The sequence below is a fragment of the Ambystoma mexicanum genome, chromosome 12 (assembly GCF_040938575.1).
Source record: "Ambystoma mexicanum isolate Mex_15411 chromosome 12, UKY_AmexF1_1, whole genome shotgun sequence".
NCBI classification, from domain to species: Eukaryota; Metazoa; Chordata; class Amphibia; order Caudata; family Ambystomatidae; genus Ambystoma; species Ambystoma mexicanum.
Genome location: NC_090936.1, coordinates 1,011,327,163 through 1,011,353,354, shown reverse-complemented (window position 1 = coordinate 1,011,353,354; position 26,192 = coordinate 1,011,327,163). Strand labels below are relative to the sequence as shown.

The window sequence follows — 26,192 nt, the reverse complement described above, 5'->3', positions numbered from 1 at the left end:
CTTGTACTTCTCTTACTCTGTGCTAAATTGTATGGGGAAACTGGTCTGTCTGACTTTTGAGTTCTCAGACTATTGTGATGAATCCTGCAGAATTCTCATGCAATCCCAGCCTAACGTCTCCTCCCATGTGGCCAGGGGAAGGCAGCCGCTACCTGATCCTAACCCTTGGGGTTACGATCAGCTGGGTGGATCTGATGGAGGAAAAGGTCATCAAGGGAACGTGAGGACTCTGGAGATACCCAGAATGTATACTCTTCTGAGGGTGAGGGTTTCCCGATGCCTGAATATCTAATGGCATGTTGTCATAGTAAGGTTTCCTCTCCCAGACTTGCCCAAGGTACAAAGTATAAGATTCCTTTTGGTCAACAGGAAAACAATATTTTTCAGGCTTGTGGATCTGCTTGGAATCGCATACTTTGCTTAGGCTGACATCTAGTGGTAGTTGCAGAGTTTTGCGTCTGAGGTTTTCAAAGTTCGAAAAAGGGACGTTGTCTTGGCGTGTTGGTTAATCAATCCCTAGTGTGACGTCGACTGTACCCATGATCCCTCACACGTAGAGTTTCTTTCTGCCATTGTCGTTAGTTTCTCACAGAGTCCCTTAGCTAATCTACTTTTGAGTTGCTCAGTGCTACATCACGACGGAAGACCGAAATAGACAACCGCCTTGGCAACCGGCTTCGGCCTACCAGTAGGGAGTATGGGGGGGGGACTGATCCTTTCCAGGAATTGCTAGAAACAGCCAAAAGGGGAGCACAAGACCATAAAGACGCTGGGACAAATTAACAAGCGCCTATGTCCAGAGAGGAATCTTTAACACACAACATACTTTTCGTACCCAAGGCTTCAATAAGGCCAATCAATTAGGATCCTCTTTTTACAGTCCCCAGTCTCAATTTACCTCCTATCAGCACAGGCGGGTTTGTCGTGGAAAAGGGCAAGTCTGGGTTGCAGCCTCTAGAGGCGCAACTGCCCCAGCCAACAAATGACGGGCCGGTTCACGTTCCCTCCCATGCATCCCAGTCTGGGGTCGCATAAGACTTTTCCCCCAGCAGTGGGAGGAAATCAAATGGTGGGTGCTCATTGCCGTGACATAAGGGTTCCTTGAAACACCACACCACCACCCGTCCCGCGCAATAAAGATGTCTGCAGAGCATTTTCAAATCCTACAAGAGATGGAGATTACTCATGGGAGGGGGGGGGGAGAGCGCAATAGAGCTGGTGCCATCTATCGAGGAAGATTGAGGTATTTATTCAGTGTACTTTCTTTGGAAAAAGAAGTCATCTGCAAGATCAGGGACTCTCGCCGACTCAACATCATCCTAATAGCTCCATGGTGGCCGGCCAGGCCATGGTTTTCAGAGCTGCTCAGCCTCTCGGAGGTGCCACCGATTCACCTCCCGACGGGCCCAGCACATCATCTGGCACAGCAGGGGGTCAGTCATCCACCCTGCGCCACAGAAACTAGCCCTCATAGCATGGTACCTGAGCAGGTAATGCACCAGCACCTCAGCCTCTCCCAGGCTAATCTGGAAAATCATACAGGGCGCAAGGAGCAAGGCTACCAGGGCCCAATTAAAAGCAAATGAACCAGATTCTGCCACTGGGCAGACTCAAAAGAAATCAATTCCCTGGCATGCATTTTGGATGATCGGCTCTCCTTCTCGGCGCACCTCGCCCATTCGGGTGTGCAGGTGGACACCTGTCGTACATACCGAGCAGCCTCGGGGCTTACAGGCACTCAGATGAAGGTATCTTCTCCAAACCTATCGTCAAGAAACATCTGACCGGGCTCGCAAGGCTCTGCCCGCCCTTCAAGAGGCCGCACCCTGTGTCGGACCTCAACATTGTCTTGGGCGCCCTGGCGCACAAACTATTTGCCGACATCAGGGTGGTCACCATCAAGACGGCCTTACTAGTTGGCCGAACCTCGGCTCGTAGGGTTAGCGAAATCCAGGCGCTGGTAGCCTCGGAACCATATACTACGTTTCACAAGGACAAAGTAGTCCTGCGGACTGTTAGGCAGAATCCTGTACAGTTCCCTTAGGGAGCACTACGGAAGTTTAAGACTACAGGTATATGCAATATATCCCCTTTGGTATCAGTCTATACCACAAAGATTTAGTTGGTAGCTGTGGCTAAGCAATCAGACTTATCTCAAGAGGGAGATTAGCAGTATTCAGGGTTTACACAATAGGTCTACAGTACTATCGAACAAGGAAACACTGACCAAAGCTTTGTATCAAAAAGAACATATATTTATTTTACACACAATACACATCACTATTATTAAAGTAAGATAAAACAGTCAAGAAAAGTATACACAACTCCCTATTTAAATTGTAGACCAGTTTGAGCAAGAGTGAAAACTGAGCAAAATGGCACAGTGTAAACCAAGCAGAAATGGCACTCTAACCGTTTCGCAAAAGGGACGAAAGGACAAGTTATATAGGTTTAGACTCCCACACCAGCAACATTTCCCAAGTAGATTCTGAACAAGTTAGGCAAGGCAGTACTTTAGCATCTGCAATACTGAGGTGAAAACCGAGCAAGATGGCACCTCACAATATTAAAAAGGAGAAGGAAAAAAGGTGGTCATAAGAGTTAGGTGCACCAACACATTTCTAGGTGAAAAGCCGGAGGCAGGGTTTAGGGAGAGGGCAGTCATTGGCTGTGGGCAGTATGACCCAGAGATCAGTGATTGGCTACTACTAGGAAAGACAGATCAGAAACAAAACTGATAATGATTTTTTTCTGTACCGAGGATTCTCAGCCTGACGACGGGGGAATATTCATGAGCATGTGAATCCATGCCAGACCCATGCTGGAGAACAACAGTTCTCCAGCATTGGATCTTTCATGGATTCACATGCTTCGAATATTCCCCGTCGTCAGACTGGGACCCCTCGGTACACATATATAGCCTTTTCCAATAGGAAAACTTCTGACACTTTTGTGCCCTATCTACGTCCTTTTAGGACCCGCCTACGCATGCTCCGTAGGCCGTCCCCGTATAAGAGGCCCGCCCCCGCGGTTCCCCTTCAGATTTCAACCGTCTCCAAAGTAGTGGGATCTCCTCGTGTTGTCCTACTGTTTTGTACTAGGTTGCGTCATTGGATTTCGAGTAATAATGTCCTCTGTGCCAGGTAAAGCGTTGTTCCGTCCATGCGCGACATGCGGCTTAAAAAAGGTTTACGAGGGGGACGGACATATGGACTGCATATATTGCCTCCACCCTCACCATTCGGCGGATACCTGCGACATATGCAAGGGGTTTTCTCAAAAAACCCTCAAAGACCGGAACCGACGCCTGGTGGCATGGCTGCATGAAGGAGCGGGGGCATACCCCCCCTCGGAGGTAGGTTCCACACAGTCGGCGAAAACATCACGCCGCGCGGCCTTGTCGGAACCACCGCCGAAGAAATCTAGACCGTCAGAAAAAGTCGTCTGGAAGTCACTCCACTAGAGATTCCTCGGCAAAGAAATCATCCTCATCAAAAAAGCATGAGAAGGAAAGGAAACCCTCCTCTGGCGATCATCACAGATCGACCACGAGTCGAGAGTCCAGTAAAAGCGGGCACAGTGTGGAGAAGGCGGGACCGCCGAAACCACCTGCGAAGTCTTCGTCGACGGCGGTCCAGTCATCGGCCGCCTCCCTGCCACTGGCACAGGGGGCATCCACCGTCCCGTCGACGAGGGTGTCGTCGACGGGGTTCCTACAGGAGGCCTGGAGGCCTGAAGTCTTTGACCCGACCCCCCCGGAGCCTTTGCTTCAAGAACAAGCTATGTTGCTGTCCTCGGAGGACGAGAACGAGAGAGTTGCCGGCCCAGCAGACTTAGGGCTACGAGCGGCTGACAAGTCGTCAACGAGGGCATCCGTTACACTGGTATCTGCCCCTCTCCTCAATCGGTTCTGTCGTTGGATATTCTGTCCACGCTTCAGTCCTTGTTGCAGTCGTTGGACCAGCGACTACCCCAGGCAAGCCTGCCACAGTCATTCGTCGACGAGCCGGGCCCGTCCCGTCGACCGACGCACCCACGCACGCCAATCTCAACACTGGCACAGGAGGAAGGTGAGCTACCAGATTCGGAGTCTGACAGGGGAGCCATGTCGGATATCTCATTATCCCCCTCCAGGGATCCTACCTGGGAGTCAGAAGCGGAGTTGGAAAACCCCAGAAGCCCGGCTCACCCGTCCCCTCCGGACGACATTGCGTCATTCCATTCTATGATGGAGAAGGCATGCAAAGAATTTGGTCTGTCCCAAGAACAGAAAAAGGATTGTTTTTTGTTCGACCACATGGGCAAGAGAAGGAGTTCGGTGTTCTCGATACCAATACTAGACCATGTATGGAAAGAGGGGTTGCAGACAATGAGACACCCATTCTCAGAACCAGCATTGAAAGGACGCCTAGAAAAGAAGTTTAAGGCTCCAGAGTCGACCCCCAAGTGTTTATCCTCCCAACCAACGCCGGACTCTGTGGTGTCGGCGGCAGCAGCGAGGAAGGCAAAGGCACAGCACAAGTGCACGACGACTCCTGAGAACGAGGCGAGACGCCAAGATGCCTTTGGCAAGAAAGTGCTCTCCGTGGGAGCGACCACAGTAAAGGCCGCAAACTCTCTGGCAATTGTGGCCAGATACGATAGGGAGATGTGGCACAGAATAGCTCTGCTGCTTGACCATCTTCCAGAAGAACAGAGAAAGGCGGCGATGCTACTGGTCCGAGAGGGTGAGGAAGCCTCAAATCACGCAATAAACATTGCGGTGGATCTCGCCGAGTCAGGCTTCAAGCAAGTCAACAATGGGGTGGTATTGCGTCGACAGTCATGGCTTAAGTGCACCTACTTCAGGCCAGAAGTGCAATACAAGGTCTTAGATATGCCCTTTGAGGGAGACCTTCTTTTCGGTGAAAAGGTGGACGAGGCCCTAAAAGGGATGAAAGAAGATTCGGACACAGCACGTTCATTGGGTGCCCTCCAGAGTGGCAGAAGTTACAAGTCTTTTCATCCCTTTAGAGGGGCTTCAGGTAATTCAAGATTCTCTTCTGGAGACAGATCCTTTGCCAGATCGGCTTACCCCTCCCAGGGATACCGACGTGCCTCACAATCGGCTAACCGTCGACGAAACTTCCAGGCTTCCAGAAAATGACCATCATACCCGTGTTCGTCGAGAGACGAGCAGAATAAAGATCAGCAGTGACATACCACACACCGTTCTGGGGGAAGAGTTTCAGCATATGTCGACGAATGGGAAAGGATAACGACGGACCAATGGGTGCTAGACACCATAAGAAACGGACACTCTGCAATTCAAACACAACCCTCCGCAAATTCCACCTGCGTTCACCGCTCAGTCCCATATGAAGGTACTGCAACAAGAGGTTACACATGTTAGCGAAGGGCGTGATAGAATTAGTTCCAACCTCACAGAGGTGTGAAGGAGTCTACTCAAGATACTTTGTCGTAAAAAAGCCGAACGGCAAATGGCGTCCCATTCTAGACTTACGCGATCTCAACAAGTCCTTAAAGAGCCTGAAATTCAAGATGCTCACTCTGCAGGAGGTGATCCGCGCAGTTCAAAAGGGAGATTTCCTGGCGTCCCTGGATTTACAGGACGCGTATTTCCATATTCCAATGTGTCGATAACACAGGAAATTCCTACGCTTTGTAATAGGGCGAACTCACTACCAATTCACGGTTCTTCCTTTCGGGCTCAAGACCTCCCCCAGAACGTTCACAAAATGCCTGGCTCCAGTGGCTGCCTGGCTAAGGAAGCAAAACCACCACGTATACCCATACCTCGACGACTGGTTGGTAAGGGGATCCTCCCCAGCGTCGACCAACACAAGTCTGCAAGCCACCATGCAGCTTCTACAACGGCTAGGATTCGCCATAAACTTCGAGAAATCCTCTCTGCGGCCATCGAGAATGCTGGTATTCTTGGGGGCACAGTTCGAGACTCAGTTAGGGCTGGTGAAACCTTCCCTCGACAGGACCTCAAGACTCATTCAACAAGCGGCCCGACTACGGCGAAACACCAGGATCTCAGTGAGAAAGTATGTTTCGGTCCTAGGGGCCATGGCATCCTGCATCCATCTGGTGAGAAACTGTCGACTATTCATGAGGCCAGTCCAAGAATTCCTCGCGGACCGATGGACACAGGCTCAGGGATCGTGGTCGGACAAGATAACCGTCGACAAGCTACGTCGGACCCTTCAGTGGTGGCAGGGTTCCCACAATCTGAACAGCGGTGTGCCCCTACAGGAGCCGGAGTTTCAGAGCACCATAGTTACGGATGCGTCCCTAACCGGATGGGGAGCGTACATGGGTGCTCTCCAAACGCAAGGTCGCTGGTCTCCAACAGAGTCACTCCTACACATAAACGTACTGGAACTCAGAGCGGTACGATGGGCTTTGAAGGCGTTCCTACCACACATCAAGAGTTCGCGAGTGCGAATACTGACCGACAATACAACAGCCATGTTTTATGTGAGGAAACAAGGAGGGACACGATCAAGGACTCTTTCCATAGAAGCCCAGAAAACATGGCATTGGGCAGCGAAGCACGGAATTTCCCTCGTGGCTCATCACCTTCCAGGAGTGAGGAACGGCCAAGCCGACTCCCTCAGCAGAAGCATGGCCCAGATACATGAGTGGGAAGTGGACACGGGTCACTTGAGGAAAGTGTTCGAGAAATGGGGTCAACCCCCTCTGGACGCCTTTGCGACCAAAGACAACAAGAAATGCGAGCAATTTGCAAGCAGATGGCCCCAAGAGGGGTCGGTGGGGGAGGCGTTCTCCTTCCCATGGACGGACATGTTCCTCTATGCTTTCCCCCCGTTTCCCCTCATACGGAAAACAATACAGTGGATACGCAGATACAATTGCCGGGTGATTCTAGTGACACCATACTGGCCGAGGCAACCGTGGTTCTCAGACCTCCTCCATCTGTCGCTGGAACATCCCATAGCGTTTCCGAAAGTCCCGTACCTTCTATCCCGGGACAGAGGCACGGTGTGGCATTACGACCCGGACAGTCTCAACCTTACGTCCTGGCTCTTGACTTCTCGGAGTTCGGCGCCTTAGACATTTCAGAGGATTGCCAAAAAATTCTACAGGCGGCTAGAGCCCCTTCTACAAACAAATCCTACTCCTATAAGTGGCCGAGGTTCTGTGAATGGTGTAAGGGGCAACAGGGCCTACGACCGTTGTCGGTGACGCCGGAACAAGTTCTACCTTACCTGCTCCTCTTAGCGGAGAGGGGATTATCCTTCACATCGATAAAGGTGCACCTGGCGGCCATCTCGAGGTTCACAAGGAAAAGGCAGTCGTCTCCTCTATTTAGCGACAGACTTGTAAAACACTTCATGAGGGGTTTATTTCGAGCTTTTCCCCCGGAAAAACGTTTCCCCCTGACTTGGAGTCTCAACACAGTGTTGGCAGGCTTAATGAAACCACCTTTTGAGCCTATGGCCACGTCCGACATAAAATTCATTTCGTGGAAGTTGGCATTCTTGATTGCTATCACATCAGCTAGAAGAATCTCGGAACTGCAAGCGCTGGTCGTAGACCCGCCATACCTAAGATTCTTTAAGGACAAAGTAGTCCTGGCAACTAATCCTATGTTCGTCCCAAAAGTTCCGACAGTGTATCACAAACACTCGTCCATTGTTCTCCCTACTTTCTTCGCCACACCATCATCGGCAGCAGAAAAAGCTCTTCATACCCTGGACGCTAAGAGGGCTCTGAAATTTTACCTACATCGTACACAGGAATTCAGGTCTACTAGACAACTGTTCGTCGCGTATGGTCCGTCGACGAGAGGAAAAGCAATCTTAAACAAGGATTGGCTCAATGGGTCTCATCGACGATTGCGTTTTGTCACTCTAAGGCCGGAAGGCCACTGCAAGGACATCCTAGAGCCCATTCTACAAGATCGATGTCCTCCTCAACAGCTTTGTGGGCAGGAATTCTGTTGACGGACATATGCCAAGCTGCGGCATGGTCAGTGCCCCACACGTTTACCCGCCACTACTGCCTTGCTAGGCAGCATCCGGACGAGGTGCAGATGGGAAGAGCTGTCCTGCGCCATCTGTTTCAGTAAGGTAAGCTCCACGCTGTGGAGAATCTGTTGTCTACCTTTTTAATGACAGTTCATTTTATGTGGGTAAGGTTATATGAGGTAACTTATTCCTACTGTACATATGCATTGTGTAGTATGTTGAGGGTATATTACATTACATTCTCACCACCGTCTCAAGTGTTAATGCTATACAATCTATTCTAAGCACGTGAATCCATGAAAGATCCAATGCTGGAGAAGGGAATAGTTTCTTACCTGTAACTCCATTTCTCCAGCATTGGTATCTTTCATGGATTCACATGCGCCCACTAACCTCCCCGGAATGTAATGGATTTAATGGATAAAATTAACCCTTCCTACTTTGGAGGGGCCGAAATCTGTAGGGGAACCGCGGGGGCGGGCCTCTTATACGGGGACGGCCTACGGAGCATGCGTAGGCGGGTCCTAAAAGGACGTAGATAGGACACAAAAGTGTCAGAAGTTTTCCTATTGGAAAAGGCTATATATGTGTACCGAGGGGTCCCAGTCTGACGGGGAATATTCTAAGCATGTGAATCCATGAAAGATACCAATGCTGGAGAAATAGAGTTACAGGTAAGAAACTATTCCCTTACAGCGAAGTAACTTGTTCCTTATACATAATTTATTTTTCTATGTTTTACTACGCTAAAGTAGTTAATTGACTTCAATATAATAATCTTGCACAGAATAATTGGATATGTATCAGTATACCAGTGCTATTGTAGTCTCTGGGGTGGGGGCTATTTAGAATATCTGTACATCAAGGCCAGCCTTCCACCCACCCTTGAGTTCAGCCCGACTGCTCTGCCATACCTACCATTATAGAGATCTCGTCCACCTTTGGAACCCCATTTTTCTGTTGCTTTTTATGCTTTCACACCAGTCAGCAGAGGGCCAAAATCTCACCAAAAGTAACTTAATGCTTTACTAGTGAACTTTGCTGGAAAAGCACTTTAGGGACTTGGATTGGACATCCTAAACTATTGGTTGAATTTTAAATGTTTTAATGTGTTGAGTCAGTTTTGGATTGAATGCTTATTTTACTTAAAAGTGCAACTAGATTGTAGCATTATGCGTGTTGCTGCTATTGTGTTCTTGCTTTTTAAAGTGATCCTTGAGCCCCCTTTAGGAACCTTTTATTAGTTTTAGATTTATACTTTGTATTTTAGTTACATTATGTACATTTAATATTGATGCAGAAACTGTTTTAAAGTTTTTAGATATTACATACACACTGTTTTGCTGGACACCTGCATTTTTTCTAATTCTTCTGGAAACCTCCACCCTCGCCCGACCATCCTTTTACTCTGGGGCTTGGAACCTTTTTGGTATTTCTAATTTTGAGTCATGCTTTCCTCCAACTTTGTGGCATCTACATTTTATTAAAGCAACACAGCACACCTTGTGTAGTGTTGCTGGGAACTCCTAGAGCTTCCCCTCGATTGTTTTTTTATGTTGACTAGCTCCTAAGGTTAGCAGGTCAAAGGTATCCATTATGAGTTTATTTTTCATAATCCACACACCCCACCTTAAGTGAGTGATGAGGGGAGATCATGTATGCCTTTTCCCGCCCCTCCAGTAACATTGTGCTACTGTGAAAGATCCATCTGTTCATGCTGGTGGCAATGTAGCTTTTGCACAACCTGTTGTGAACTTTTATTTCATGCTGTCTTTGCTGCTGCTGTAGGGGACACAAGGGGCACCTTTTAATCACGATTGGTGGTCTTAATTTTTTAAGTCCTAAATACAATGACTTGTCCTTTCTGGGTCCTTCTTCTACCTATCTGTGTGGGGGAGGATTCGCCTGTCCCTTAGACTTGGCCTGGCTTCCCAAGGAAAGCCTGCAAAGGGTCTCGGTGCCTGGTAGGACAGGAATCTGGAGGAGGTGACTGAAACACCCCTGTCCTTTGTCCTGCAGTATGTCTGAATGAAACCAGTAAAGACTGTGAGTCCCTATTGGACAGCCACCCCCAAGTTTGAATGGTGTATGGGACACGATTGGTGGAGTCTGTGTTCCTGGATAAATTGTGGTGCTGGTACTGAAACAGAAGATTCTGAGGCATGAAGCAAATCATCCCCAGTATCTTCAAACGACCGCCAGAGCCTGTTGAGTACCACTGCTGTCCTGGTCTCCTCATAAGTGACAGGGATGATCTCAAGAAGACTTCCTCCCATCGATTGGTGGACCTAACCAGTCTAAAGAAAAACACAAATTTGCGCCATCCCTGAAAGAGCTTAGAGTTCCACGGCCTGCATACTCCCAAGTCACAGGGTCCTGTGCTGCTCCTTTGTGCACTGTCTCCAGAACCATAGTTTTGCCTGTGTAGAGAAACCCCTCCACGCTCACATTAACAGGTTATGGTGGTCTGGGACTGACTGGTACCTTGAAATACTGGGGGTCTTGGGACAGGGGCATCTGGGAGCTCTTACTTGGAGCTGGTGTGGGGAAGGCAGGAGCCTCGTGCTCTCCTTCACGTGGGATAGGTTTTCAGAGCTCTCAACCACCTTGTGGCCTTGCAGGTCGCATTCCTTCTGGTAGACTAATGCTGGCAACATGAGACAATGGTCTATGAATCTGCAGTCCTGGCCTTTTTCACTGGTGCCTGTGCTACAACCTAGTCCCGCATGCATACTTATTTCCATGTGTGGCTTGGGCCGCAGCCCTGGCTGCAGCACAAAGTGTCATGATGCCTACCTCCAAGGGGCCAGACAGGGCCCGGCACCCTCAGAGGCAGGCAACATGTATACTAGGGAAGTTCCAGTCACCCCGATAGGGGCTCTTTGGACTCAGTCCTGGCGCCGTTGGCGTCAGGCTCATACAAGATATGGAAGGAATAGTGTTTGGTGCAAACTTACCTGGCAGACCATGCTGCCATTTCCTTACCTGGCAGATAATTCTACAACTTCCAGATGAAAAAGGAACTACTTAATCACACGGGAGTGGCAGGTGGCAGGATACATACCTTCAGTGGAAGGATACATACCTGGGACTACTTGAAAGGCTATTTAAGCCACGCCCAGACAGCAAACCACGCTTCGCGTTGTTCTGCTCATAGCAGCTGGACGCTCACCGTGCCTGCTCCAGTCCTCGACCACGCCTGCCAGCATCCTGTAAACACCTAAGGATAGAAAAGGGAAGAAGAAACAGGTGAAAACAAACCTTACCTGTTAAAGCTGCATTCCGGATTCAGCACGCCAACGTTCCTGCAAAAAGACATCATTTTAAATACTCACTGCGTCGCATACATCTCGGCGCACTTCTCTTACCTGCCCGTGGCGCCTTCGGCTCTGCGAAGCCCATCCGGATCTCCTGCAGCATTCCAGCACCTACGGGGAGACGAAGAGAAGAAAGTAAGGTGAGAAGGGGAAAATGACCAAGAAGTACTTACCCGCCAAGCTAATTCTTCTTACCTTCGGGTCGATGCCATTCCTTGGGCATTTCAGCACCCCGGCCCCTATGGGGAAAAAGCAAACATCACATTAGTGAATGCAAGAACCGTAGCAAACGAACTATTTTAAACTCACCAGCTTACAGGTTGGACTCAGCTTCTGCTTCGTACCGGCTCCATTTCTTCGGCATTCTCGAACTCCGGCCCCTAAGGAAAAAGAGACAGGAGAAGACAGTAGTGGGCCTACACCAAAACTCACCTGAAATCAGGTTTTCGACGGAAACCGCCCTCAGCCCGGAGTCTTCCATTACCTGCAAAAGAGAAGAGGAACAGTTTAGACTCAAGCTTGCCATAAACATTTACGGTACTTACCGGAACAGACAAGCGAACTCGAACTTACTATCCAGTGACGTAACTGGATCCCAACGCGCCCCTGCATCAGAAGCAGGATGGAGAGCTCGCCTTTTCAATCCCTAAGGTGAGTCTCCACAGGGAATTACAGAAGGGTTGCAAGGAGGGTGAGAAGGGTTGCAAGGAGGGTGAGAAGGGGAACGGGAGATCAACACAAAACCCGCAGAGTATTAACCCTTCCTTTTCGCTCACAGAAGGGTATTCATCCGAGCCAGACAAGCCGGATTTGGGAACCCAGCCCACGCCATCTTCAGGGTGCTGAACATCTCCTTCGAAGAGGCCACTGCCGTCCAGACCACACCCGCGCCTCCGTGGGAACCAGGTGAGCATTACACAAAGCTAGGCCTCGATTTCAATAGGGCTGCTACTAGAAGATGTTTTTTTTATTCCCAGTGTACTCTAGAGCTGAAGCGGGCACAACCCTCCCCGCACTATAGCCTATGTCGACATGTCCCTGCAACGTTCCCAAGCCCCTACTGCACACTCCCAGGCCGCTGTTGCATTCGAAAGTGCTTGGGGGCTTTGACGACAGCCCTGAACCCACCTTCCCAAAACCTGCCACTTAGACGGCATCCTCCTAGACCTGCATCAACTGGAATTGGCTCCTGAAAGTCCCCTCACCAGAGGCGAGGCCCAAGAAACAGAAGATTTGACCGCCGCTTCAACCATTGCCCCACCGAGCCTGATAGATGACAAGCCAGAACCACCAAAGTACCCTCTTCCTGTCGCAAAGACTGAGAAACTTGTGACTCGGTCTGCTGTCCTCTCACTGCTGGTACCGTCCTGCTGAAATAGCTTCTTCACAGCTTCACCAACCTACCCTTAACTCTCACTCTGCTGTTAAACACTCCTGACATATGTCGCCTCCTTGAAGACTTTGACCTTGGCGTTTTCGCACTCACTGAGACGTGGTTCACTGCCAGCTGTCACTGCTTTTGTCGCACTCCTTCCTGAGTGCTGCAAGATCCTCTGTAAGCGCAGGCTTAACCAGTCTGGAGGCGCAGTGGCCCTGATCTTCCCTGATTTGGTCCCTGCTACTATCATTCCCTCTCAGATCTACTCTTCCTTGGAATGCCTAGACTGCAGGCTTGGTGTCTCCCCAACCCTCTTGTTGACTCTTGCTATCATCTATTGCACTGCTGGTCCGGAATGGTCTTCCCTCCCCTCTTCTCTTCTTGCCTCCAGCTCCAAGCTTCTCATACTCAAAGACTTGAATATTCATCTTGACTTTCCTGATTCGGCCACCAGACTCTTCCGCAGCCTCTGACTTCTTTACCTCGCCATTCTTCCTTCTGGTCTGACACACTCAGCCAGATACACCTAGGATGCTCTCATGTCAGCAGACATTCCCAAGAGGATAGCTCCGGGTCAACATGCTCGCCTTAGAAGCAAGACGATGCAGAGCAACACAAGTTTGATCCCCGGGTCCGTGCTTAGAAACCTCTGGGTATTAAGCGCGTTATAAATAGCTTATCATATAATATCATTTCTAATGTTAATCTGCTTAGAATCACATGCTGTGCATAGTCTGACATCCAGTGGTCACTGTGGAGTATTGCATTTTGTTTTTCGTAGTCGAAAAGGGGACGTCGACAAGGCGTGTCTGTAACACTATCCCTATAGTGACATGTGGTGTACCCACAATCCCTCACGCGTGGAGGTCCCTCAGATTGTTTTTTTCCGCCCAAATATTGGTCGCCTTTACGCGGAGCTCCTTGAGAGACATTGCAAATTCATTTACTCGACCGTTGGTCGTTCCTTATTAATATCCATTATAGATCCCTCCCTCGACGTAGCTGAGCAGCTGTCTCTCCGCCGAGCAAGAACTTCGACGGTGGGGACGAGACGGAGGAGATCCTTCGGCGCTGCCGAACACGTGGCCTGGCCTCGCCGGCCAAAAGACAGTAGGGAGAGTGGGGTCGTGGGACATTTCTTGTTTCTCTCTTAGAATGCCTTTCCCTTTCCCCTCCCTTTCCCTCGGCTATGGAGAGGACACCCTTTAGGTTTTGCCCGCGTTGCAAGGGCAAGTTCACCTGGAAAGACAAGCATAAACGGTGTAACCGTTGCTTGCCCCTCGATCACAAGGAAGACAGCTGCGCGGCTTGTCAGCTTCTTAAGCCTAAGACTTTAAAGGACCGCAGGGTCAAGAGGTGGGCGGCCTACGCCATGTCGAGGTCCAATTCCTCACCTGCCGCCGCCGCAGAAAGTGACGAATGTGATAACCCGACATCTGTTTCGGAAGTCGTTGACCTCTCTAAGGAACGCTCGCGCTCCTCGTAGTCTGTCCCCGGCCCCGACAAGCTCGGCTCACGCCCTGCTTATGGGGATGAACACCCCAGCGACACTGACTCACACAGAAAACACTCCCATAAACACGTAAGCCACGGCTCTTCTTCGTCAAAGACGAAGAAACCATCAGCGCCAACGGAGATGCAGGTTCCACCGGCGTCCTCCTCAGACCGTAAGAGTCTTAAGACCCCTCGCAACTGCAAACGCGACCAGCGACTGCGCTACCCCCAAACCACCAGACGAAGCGCTCCGTCAGAGCGCCCGTCGACGTAGAACACGCGACACCCGTAACGTCGAGACCAGAGCCCTCCACAGACAAATTAATCGTCGAGAGCCTGGAGAGGATCGTTTCCACCGATAGCAGGACGCGGACGGCGAAAGATACGTCGAATACCGCTCAGAAGGCTAGAGGAACGCCGAAAAGAAGGCAGGAACTGCCCCCTTCATCTAGAGGAACTCCTAGCCTGCCAGAAGGCTTTTCAGACAGCGACGGAAACCTTTCTTCGACGTTATGGGAGAGGTTGAAGCGTTTTCAGGCCGAATAACCTATTTCCGTTCCCCCCCCAACCGCCCAGGGGTACCTCATGAGACCCTGGAGAGACTCCAGTTCTGTATGGAGAAGATGGAGAGGTTTATGGAGACTCAAAACCAACCAACGCCCAAAAGGGCAAGAGAGGGACCTCAGGAGGATGTAGATTTATGACCTCACTGGAGAGGACCCCCACTTCCAAGAGGAGGACGAATTTTTAGGCAGCGAAGAGGAACAAAACCCAGAGGAGGGTTTTGAAGGTAATCCAGATATAGGCGAAGGGGTCTTTGGAGAAGACCAGAGGACGGGGCTTCACAGCCCTGGCAGTCCCCTTCAGCGTTTTCGGACCCTGATGCCCTAAACCTGTCCCCTCCCAAGGACTCACCTAATAGGAACACGTCACCTATAGACGATCAACCTACATTTAATGCACTCATATGCAAGGCAGCAGCGCATTTTGAAATGGACACTGGGGAAATTTCTCCTGACATTGACTTTGTGGAAAAGGTAATCCAAGAGAAACCCTGTCAGCCAAACCATTCCCCTCCTCGCCTCAATAATGAGACGAATTATCCCTTCACTATCTGCCCCCGCGTTGGTCAGAGGGGGTCAACCCGAGGATAGAAAAACTATTCAGTCCCTCGCCTTCAGACCCGTTGTACGTCAGGGGCCACTTTGCACCAGACTCCCTAGTGGTGACAAATACAAGGAAAAGAGCAGGGGTCCCGCTGTCAACCAGCGAAGCACCACCAGATAGAAGGTAAAAATGGTATGCCCTAGGGAAGAGGATCACAGCCTCTGCTGCAAGGATTGCAAACAACTCCTTGCTAGCAAGTTACGCAGATGCACAATGGAGCAAGCTCTGTGAGGACATCGAGGAGGTGCCAGAACACCTACGTACACGGCTTCTGGCCACGATTACTGAAGAGACCCTAGTCAACCAAAGCATCGTGGAAAACGCTGTGGATGCTGCAGAAACGGCTGGCCATTCCCTAGACCAAGGAATACTCCTCAAACGCCATGTCTGGCTGCGTTATTCGGGGTTTAAATCTGAAACACAAGCGTCTCTAATCAACAAGCCTATAGAAGATGCCTATAGAAGATGCCAACCTCTTTGGGAAGGCGGTTGATGAGGCACTAGAAACGGCAAAGAAAGAGTTTGACACTATCAAAACCCTAGACCAGATTTCTAGGCCTCCTAACAGACGTGGCTATGGCAATAGGCGCTTTTTTCGAGGCCAACGCCAGCAGCAAAATCAGCAGCAGCAGTACTCTGCAAACAACTGGTCCTCTAACCAAGGTACCAGTGGACAATACAACCAGAGAGGACAACGCCATGGCAAAGGGAGCGGTCGGGGTTCCACCCCCAGAGGTTCCCAAGCCACTAACACCAAATGACTCGAAGATTCGGGTCCCCTCCCATGCATCGCCGTTCGGGGGCCGATTAGCATCCTTTCTTCCAGCATGGGAGGGAATAACAGACCGCTGGGTACTATCAACCATAGCCCGCGGCTACTGTATAGAATTCAACAGTTCCCCAACGTACAGACCCCCAAGGGGACGACGCATGACACCAGAACACCTCGCCATCCTTCTGCAAGAAATGGACCAGCTACTGGAAAAAGGGGCCATAGAGGTTGTGCCACTATCTCAGGTAACGGAAGGTATTTATTCAGTGTACTTCCTTGTACCCAAAAAGGACTTAACCATGCGCCCTGTACTAGATTTGCGCCCAGCGAACAAATTTGTCAAACCTCAAAAGTTTCGTATGGTGACCTTGCAGGAAGTGATCCCACTGCTATCTCAAGGAGATTACATGACAACACTGGACATGAAAGATGCATACTTTCATATTTTAATGTTGCCAGCGCACAGGAAATACCTCAGGTACATTATAGAGGGCAAACAATACCAGTTCAGAGTGCTACCCTTTGCCATAGCATCAGCACCGAGGGTATTCACGAAAGTACTGACAGTGGCAGCGGCCCACCTGCGCAGGTTGTCCATCCCAGTATACCCTTACCTCGACGATTGGCTCATAACAGGGGATTCTTACGAAACCTGCTTCTCAAATACCCAAAAGACTGTAGACCTTTTGTTCCAACTGGGCTTCTCCATCAACGAGAAGAAGTCCAGCTTAGACCCCAGCCAGGGGGAATTAGGGGCTCTAATTCGAATGAAGGACGGCCTCGTCTTCCCCTCCAACGAGAGGGTCCAAAACATGCTGTTTCAGATCCCTCAATATGTGGCTGGTCGAGAGGTGACAGTATGCAGAGCAATGCGCTTGCTAGGAATGATGGCGTCATGTATTTATTTGGTACCTCACGCGCGCCTGCGCATGCGCCCAATGCAAGAGTGGCTCAACAGCTAGTGGTGGCAGGCCAGCGCACCATGGGACAATCGAGTGGTGGTCTTGCAGGTCTTGCTTCTCTTGCTACGGTGGTGGTCGAAGGAAAACCTGGTAATAGGGAAACCATTCGCCACCCCCTCAGTGGAAGCCACTCTAACCACAGACGCATCCCTCACAGGATGGGGGGCTCACCTATCCCATCAGACTGCTCACGGAGTGTGGACTCTTGAGCGTAGCATCCAAGCACATAAACTTACTGGTGCTACTGGCTGTGTTCAAGGCACTAAAAGCCTTCCAGGCACACCTACAAGGGAAGACGGTGATGGTCCTCACGGACAGCACCACAGCCATGTACTACCTCAACAAGCAAGGGGGCACTCACTCTCCAGGACTGTCCAAGCTGTCCCAGAACATCTGGAAGTGGGCTTTCAAACACATGTTCCTACTGTCACAACATGTACCAGGGGAACTCAATCTGCTTCCAGACGAACTCAGCAGAGACTTCCCTCTGCCCTGAGTACGAATGGCAGTTACACGAAGGCATCGTTTTCGACGTTTTCACAAAATGGGGATTCCTAGAAATGGACCTGTTCGCAACTCTGGAGAACTCACAATGCTAAGATTACGCCTCGAGGTACCCCCAGAACCAATCCAAGGGGACCGGTCTATCGATTCCATGGTCAGAGAAATTTGTTTACGCTGTTCCCCCGACTCCCCTTCTCAACAGGATTGTGCACAAGATGCACCAGGAACAAGTTACCATGATACTAGTGGCCCCTATGTGGGCCCGACAGCCATGGTTCGCTCATTTGATGGAGATGTCTGTCTCCTCCAGTGAAACTTCCCTGCCCGTACAACATGCTGTCACAGGACAAGGGCAGGACTCTGCATCCATGCCCTCAGACTATGAATTTAGCAGCCTGGCTCCTGAGATCATAGAATTTGGACATTTACAGCTCCTGCAGGGATGCATGGACATCCTCAGGGAGGCTAGAAAGCCTAACACTCGTCACTGTTCTAGCAAATGGAAGAGATTTGTCATCTGGTGTAGAGGAAGAAGCATCAACCCGGTTGACTGCTCTCCCACGCACATTGTTCTGTACCTGACCCATTTGCTGGACTCAGGTCCAGTATTCAATTCTATTAAAGGCCACCTAGCGGCACTTTCTACATACACCACTTCCCAACTTAGTGTCATGGTGGAAAGTTCCAGTGAATCAAGGCCTTCATGGAAGGGGTAAAAAGGATACACCCTCCAATAGCAAACCCAGCTCCTGGCTGGGACCTAAATGTGGTACTCACCAGGCTCATGGGTTCACCCTTTGAACCTGAGCACAAGGCAACTCTTTAACACCTCACTCTTAAGACTGCTTTTCTAATAGCTATCACCTCCATTAGGAGAGTAAGTGAACTACAGGCTCTTTCTGTTCTAGACCCCTTTGTAACGGTTCAGAGATAAGGTGGGTGTACGCACACTCCCAAGGTTTACACCGAAATTCATCTCGAAATTCCATGTCAACCAGTCAATAGAACTACCAACGTTCTTTCAAAATCCCTGAAATCTAGGAGAAAAGAGCCTGCATACACTGGATGTGCGCAGAGCTGTCATTATGTTTTATATGGAAAGAACTAGACCACTGAGAAAGACTAATCAGTTCTTTGTCTCGGTGGCAGCAGGAAGAGAAGGAGATGCAGTATCAAAGGCCACTGTATCTAGATGGATTGTTCAATGCATCACTCTGTTATACTCTTGCTAAGAGAGAACTACTCTTCAAGCCAAGAGCACACTCTACTCGTGGCACTGGGGCTTCCATAGCTTTCATTGCAAATGTTCTCCTTGAGTCCATTTGCAAAGCGGCAACCTGGAGTTCTGTACACACCTTTACAAAACATTACTGTCTAGATGCCCACTCTAGAGCTGTTTCCCAGGTGGGACAAGCATTATTAAGACACCTTTTCTCTACTGTTCCTTCTCACAACCCACCTCCAACTCCGGGTACTGCTCGCTAGTCTATGCACAGCATGTGGTTCTAAGCAGATTAACAAACATCAGAAGACAATGCATTACTTACCGTAAAAGCATTTCTGATGGTTGTATCTGCTTAGATTCACATGCGCCCACCTTCCTCCCCGCTCGGATGGAAGGAACATAGACATCCTTTTATATCTCTCTTTTCTGTACTCACTCACGTCTAGAAGGCTCCCTCAGGGCAGAAAAAATACAAACAGCAGGACCTTAACGCGTGAGGGATTGTGGGTACACCGCACGTCACTATAGGGATAATGTTACAGACACGCCTTGTCTACGTCCCCTTGTCGACTACGAAAAACAAAATGCAATACTCCGCATTGACCACTGGATGTCGGACCTATGCACACCATGTGAACCTAAGCTGATACAACCATCAGAAATGCTTTTACGGTAAGTAATGCATTGTCATATCTTTTAACCAAAAACCTTGAGTCAGTGTTTGAGTCACAGTAATGGTAGTCCTTTGTGTAATCCCTATTACTGCTCATTTGCTCTTGAGATAAGTTTGGCTGCTCAGCCATGGCTACCACTTTACTTTGTAGTACAGGCCTGTACCAAAGGTGAAATTGTACTATCACTTGTAGTCTTAATTGTATGTAGTGTTCCCTAAGGGTACTGCATATGATTCTGCCTAACAGTCTGTACGGCGGAAGAGTGTCCTGATCATGACGGACAATACAGTGGCCATGCATTACCTCAACAAAAAAAGGTGGGTGTGTAGGGTCACTCCTGATGTGCAGAGTCCATGCAGCTCTGGTTCTGGGCTATCCAGCAGGGAATTTCGATCTCAGCAGTTCATCTGGCTGGAGACGAAAATGCAGCGGTGAACGCTTTGAGCAGGCGGAGCATGGTCTATCAGGAAGTCCTTCAGGAGATCTTCGCCCTTTGGGAACCCTGCAAGTTGATCTCTTCGCCACCAGCGTCAACCGGAAGTGCGAGAGATTCTGTTCAAGGGAATTTCCTCCAAGAGGAACCTTAGGAGATTGGTTCGTAGTGGATTGGTCCTTCCCACTGCTGTATGCGTTTCATCCAGTCCCCTTCATTCCTCAAGTGTTACGGATGTTCGGTTCCCACATGGTCCTCATTGCTCCGGATTGGGCCAGGAGAGCGTTGTACCCGGACCTTCTAGAAATGTCCATCTGCCCTCCACGCAGTCTTCCCTACCTAAAGGATCTGCTCTCTCGTGTGCACGATGGTGAGGAGGGTAGGGGAGGGGTGTTCGGTTCTCCATCCAGAGGTCAAGACTCTCACCCTTCACGCTTGTTATCTGAAAGGTTGAGGTATAAGGATTGGGACCTCCCGGATGACGTGATGGAGGTGTTGCTTTTGGCCAGGCGGCCTGCAACAATCCCTGACCCGTTGCCGTAGGCATAAGTTCTGCGACTGGTGCAGAGATCACAATGCTGATCCTTTACAGTGCTCCATTCATGTGGTTTTGTCTTTCTTTGGCCCACAGGGGCCTTCAAGTGGGTACCATTAAGGGTTACCTGGCGGCGCTGTCTTTCTTTAAGCGCTCGTCTGAAGAATGTTCTTACTAAAAGATTCCTTTAATTTCTCAATTTCTTAAAGGACTGACTGTGTTCCCGCTGTCCCCTGTCCAGGTGCCGGTTTGGGATTTGAGTTTGGTTTTGAAATTTCTCATGCATGCTCAGTTGAAACTTCGCACTCTTGTCCTTTGAGATTACTGTCCTTGAAGACTGTGTTCTTGGTTGCGGTTACTTCAGCTTGCAGAGTGAGTGAATTGCAGGCACTATCCTCTAAGCCACCCTTTACTGTGTTTCACAAGGACAGGGTTGTACTGCGGGTATGTCCCTCCTTTCTAACTAAGGTAGTATCTGAATTTCATTTGAGTCAGAAGGTGGTTCTTCCATCTTTCTACCCTCCTCATCCTGGTAAGGAAGAGGAGCGGCTCCATCGGTTGGATCCTAGGAGAGCTCTGAGCTTTTACGTTTCTAGGATGTCCAGGGTCGGAGTGGACGATCAACTCTTTGTAGGATATGCTGGACACAGATTGGGCCAGGCTGTTACCAAACAGACCTTGTCCAGGTGGATTGTCTTCACCATTACGGGGTGTTACCGATTGGCGTGTAAGGACCCTCCTGAAGGGCTGCAAGCTGATTCCACTAGGGGAATGGCTACTTCCACCGCTATCCAGCGGGGTGTTCCTATTAGGAATATTTGTGATGCCGCTACATGGGCTTCACTCCATACCTTTGTTAAACATTACTCCCTGGATACGATCCATGGTCAGGATATGGCCTTTGGGAAGGCGGTTCTTTATTCCGCAATCTGATTGGATCTTTGTTCTTTTCCCTCCTCCATTTACTGGTACTGCTTTGGGAGTCTGTCAAAGATGTGGAATATGTTGGAGGACACAATCCATTTGAAGAACAAGTTACTTACCAACTGGTAACATTCTTTCGACTGGATGTTCCTCCAACTTATTCCACATCGCCCTCCCAGCCTGCCCGTCTGGAGAATTTCCTATGCGATTGCAGCTTATGTTTCTGCAAAGCAGGCATGAGACTGGTGCCACACGTTCTGAGGGAAAAAACTTAAACTGAGGCTACGGGCGCTGTGTACTATTCATAACATCCGGTGACGTTGGTATCGACGGAGGCCTTCGAGGGACATCGACCCAATGTCATCGACACAGGCTGCCCTCTGCTGAAAGTTTCTGAAGTGCACCGCTGTGGACATTACATGTCAAAGATGTTGAGTACGTTAGAGGAACATCCAGTCGAAAGAACTTTACCAGTTGCTAAGTAACTTCTCTATCTTTTAGGTACAGTTTTTAGATTAAAAAAAAAATATGTAATGGAATAAAACTACGTATATTCTAAGGTTTATTTTATTATCTGGGAGACAGGGATGTCTGAATGCTTGGCAAGTACTCACCTCCCTGACTCTGATTTTCTCATTGACTTGGTGGGTTGACTGGGGGCTGCTGGCTGTTGGTTTTCCCGCGATTTGTTCCGGTGCATGCTGTCCACGGGTTGCGGGGTCCGAGCATTTCTCTGGTAGGCTGCTGGTGCAGGATGCAACCCCTGGCGAAGAAGGCATGCCAGATTGAACAATGCAGGACTCTTCAGACACCTTACAGGACACCTGTGACTGCCACCAAAGGTCACTGCACAACTACGATGGCAGGCATCTCTCCAGTCTTGGGTGAATACCTTCCAGGACAGGGTCACTTGTGGCACGAGCTGGCTCCAGACGTTCTGGGTGAACACGCAGAACAGCAGCACTTCTGTCGATGTAACTCACTGGAGAGCTGGTCATTTCACTGTGGGTGGGGGGGGGGGGTCCATTGTCATTTCCGAAGTCTTAGTACGGATGATCCTTGAAGGCGTTGAAGCTGGTTGGTACCACCAGTCCGAGGGTTTAAGCACCACAGAGGGCCTTCACAGAGCAGGTAGTCAAACATGGGTTTGCGCGGCCTAATGCAGACAGGGTTGCCAGGCCTCTTCGGGAGTAGTCCACGGATCTTTAGTTTGCTGCTCTTCTACACTGGAAACTTGGCTCCAACAATGACCTGAAGAAATGGCTACAGGGGTCCTCTTACTATCATAAATCCTGCCTGAAAGCAAGTACAGGCCCAGCAATTGTAAGGATCAGCGCCATTCAAACAGCCAGCAGTGGTTCACTCATGCCCCACACCTCGACTTTCTGGTGCTCCAGATATGGAGTGGGACCGAATAGCCCCACCCATTCCCTGGGTCCACACACATGGCATGCAGTAGCCTGAGAGAACAGCTTTCCTGGGCAAATGCATGACCATTTAAGGGATTTCCTGACCTGAGCAGGCTGGAAGAAGTCCAAACAATATGACGAAAAGACAAGCGAAAAATCTCATGGCGCAGCCATTTTAGGGCCCTTGTAAAATTTCGTAGCCAGATGCGGTAAATGCAAAGGTGCACACTAAAAATAATGTAAACATGGAAGGTACTTGCTGTCAACAGCTTGTCTCCAGGGACATATAAAAGTAACAAAATCCCCTGTGTGAAAGACTTGGGTGATGCAAACCTGTCCGCATTGCATTGTAAAACATTATGTGCACTGTTAAAAAGTTACCAAAAAGCTAACTAGGTAAAGGGACTAAAGGAAACCTAGTTTCCCAGTATTGATAGTCTGATGGACTGATCAGTTTCCCAATGACGAAATGAGCAACGGGCCAGTGAAGTGAAGCTCAAATCTTCACTTGTCTGTCAAGTCAGGTCAGGTCCAGAAACAAAACCCAAAAGTTTGGTGGTTCATAGAATATGGATGGGAAGTTGCCTAAATGAGTTTGTAACACGATATCATACCAGTCGTTTGGTAAATTGTTGTGGAACCTTTAAATAACATGAAACTAATAACCACCACAAGCCAATTGCATCCTTCTGTGACATTTAGGCACAAGGCCCCATTCAGCTTACAGTTTGGACTTCTGAAGCTAGATTTTGTGCTTGTGATGGTTTCCCATCATGTTATTGCATTCACAGTACTTGCCTGCATTACTTGCAAAGTTGTTTGCTGATGACTATTAAGCGAATCCAAAGGTGATTCATATATTTGTATCGGAGTGTTGGGTGCTTGTACTACCTGATAGTTGAATTTTTCAGTGTGTTTTAAAGGCCTAAATAAATAACTTTATTTTATAACCGTCTTAATTGAAGTATTGTGTGCTATTGTATGTGGACCCATTGAGGGCCCATGACCCCACCCAAACTCTCATGAGACTAGGCCTGGACTGCTTTCCATGATTGCTACCTTGATTGGGTTTTGGAAAACCTCTGAGCTCCCTATTCATCATAACTAGTGTGGCCTTCTCAAATATCTAGTTCTGGCCATTATAGAAATCCATCTTAATGCTGTTAATCTACACTATACTCTATATATGTGTAAACTGAGCACTTAGTTTCCCATCATAAATAGTTTGTGTGACCTTTGAGATGGGTTAAATGTATTCAGTACTCCATCATGGTTTCTTCTTCTTTGGTGTCTACTGGGATTAATGGTACCTCTCTGCCATCCTTCTCTCCAGAGGCTACATCTGACTATTGTCCAGCTACCATTGGAGAGTCTAGTCTTTCCGTTTGGGTGATGCACTGTTCTACCATTGGGTTAGATGGTTACGCAGCCCTTACAGGAGGGTTATGCAGAAATCTTAACAGTCCAATTCGATATCACACTCTTAAAACGTACTGTTGTTTATGGCTTGTGCTGCCTAGGGGAGTGACGGCAAATGCACCTTTGTAAGATGTTCTTCTGTCAATCACAGCTAGTTTGCGTTGTGCTTGAGTCTTGTCCTTGGAGGATGAAATGTCCAATAATTATGGAAGCAAAGGGGATGATAGACGAGGAGTTTGGTAGTCTGTATAATAACTTCCACTTTTTCTATTAAAACAGTGTTCATTTGCCCTTGATGACTTCCACATTGCTCTGCTGGTTTCCCAGTGTGTATGATATTTTAAATTACTACCTCAACCTGGATCTCCTCTTTTTCTTCAGTTATATTCAACCCTGAAAGATGGGAGCCCTTCCTGGGAGGTAACCGAAGCTGTCCTATTCATCATGGCCGCCATTGCCAAGAGTGTCGACCCGTGAGTACAAGCTTTGTTAACAACTTGCATTGGCATTGGGTAAATAAATGCTTAAAAGATTCACTCCCCCCACAGATTCCCAACATCTTGGTGTTTCAAATGTTCTTCCCAGCTTGAGCTGAAGTCTCATTTCCTCAAAATAACCAACACCAACTTTTTCTGCCAGTAAGACCATAATTCTTTTTTTTCCAATATATTTTTATTTATTCATTGGTTGGAGTATATCAAATCAACATCTAACATGACAAAATAACACTACACACGAGTTACCGTAGTCAACATGAGTCCTTTTGCTTACACTTCATTGGTTGGGAATGCCCAGATGAACCCCTATCTCCACCCTGGACCCCACCCAGTTTGCCAGCTCTTACTCGAAGGCCTGCTAGTCACCTACCTTCGCCTGGATATACTAAGTAGTGTCAGGCGGGGTTTGAATGTTAGGGCTGGGAATTTAAGGTCATAGTCCAGTAGTAGAGACCAGATTGAGTGAAACTGGTGCCACTTTCCCTCCTTTGCAGCTGTTAACTTCTCTGCCACTAGCAGATCCCAAACCTTAATCCACCATAAAGGCAAGTCCGGGCCCTCTGCTCATTTCCAGCGCCGGTCGATGGCAATGCACGCCGCCAGCAGCAAATGTGTCGACCTCGCCCGAACCCCAGATTTCAGGTATACCCCTTTGTGTGGGGCCCCCAGAAGCAATGTTTTGGGACACTTTGGAAGTTTGCTGCCCGTGATGGCTTCTATGGGCTCCACAATGATTTCATAGAAGGATCAAATCGGGGACAGCCCCACCACATGTGGAAGTAGGAGCTGCGTGCCCCACAGTTTTGGCACAAAGCGGGGGGAATTGAGGCCTGGAAGTGATGCATCTGTGCCCGGGGATAGTACCAGCGGAACAGCAATTTCAAAGCGCACTCATTGTTGGTCATGCATCTGGATGAGGAATGGCCCCTGGGCCAAATATCTAGCCTTTCTACGTGCTCCAGTTGGTGGCCCAAGTCTGCTTCCCAGTGGAGCATATAGTCCGGCCGGCGGTAGGTCAGCGGATCCTCCCTCAATAGTTTATACAATTTCGAGATCCCAACTGTGCCCAAGCCCTCCCAGGTTGTCAGTTCAAGAGGGATAAGAGTTCGAGTGGCCTTTTGCCTTATTTCCGTGTGCGTGATCCAACGGCGTATTTGAGTGTATGGGAACCTGTTTGATTCCGAAAGGTGGAATACCTGTTTGCAATCCCCGAAAGAGCGTGGTTGGCCCTCGTTCAATAGATGAGCTAGTGTGTGTAGCCCCCCGCTCCTCCTTACTCCAGTTCCCAAAAGCTTCTGGGTGCATACCCAGTGTGAAGGCGGGGTTGTCGGAGACAGTGGGCCTATGCTCCTTGGGATCTTCTTCTCCTTTACCGCCTCGTCCCATGCCTTTAGGGTAACTTTTGAGGAGAGCAGGCGCTGCCATTGTTTTCAGATCATGTGGGGGGCAAAAAGGGCAGAAAGCGGAGGAGGAGAGCGCTTC

The 26,192-nt window shown here is 49.2% G+C and overlaps 1 protein-coding gene across 3 annotated transcripts in view; it reads left to right on the top strand.

Moving 5' to 3' along the window:
• TNPO3 (transportin 3) overlaps positions 1–26,192 on the top strand; it is a 1,153,743-nt gene that overhangs the window by 532,041 nt on the left and 595,510 nt on the right. For all 3 annotated transcript variants that reach the window (XM_069629554.1, XM_069629553.1, XM_069629552.1), the window contains exon 10: positions 24,595–24,686. In XM_069629554.1, coding sequence (XP_069485655.1) covers positions 24,595–24,686 — 92 coding nt within the window. The remainder of the gene's footprint in view (positions 1–24,594; positions 24,687–26,192) is intronic.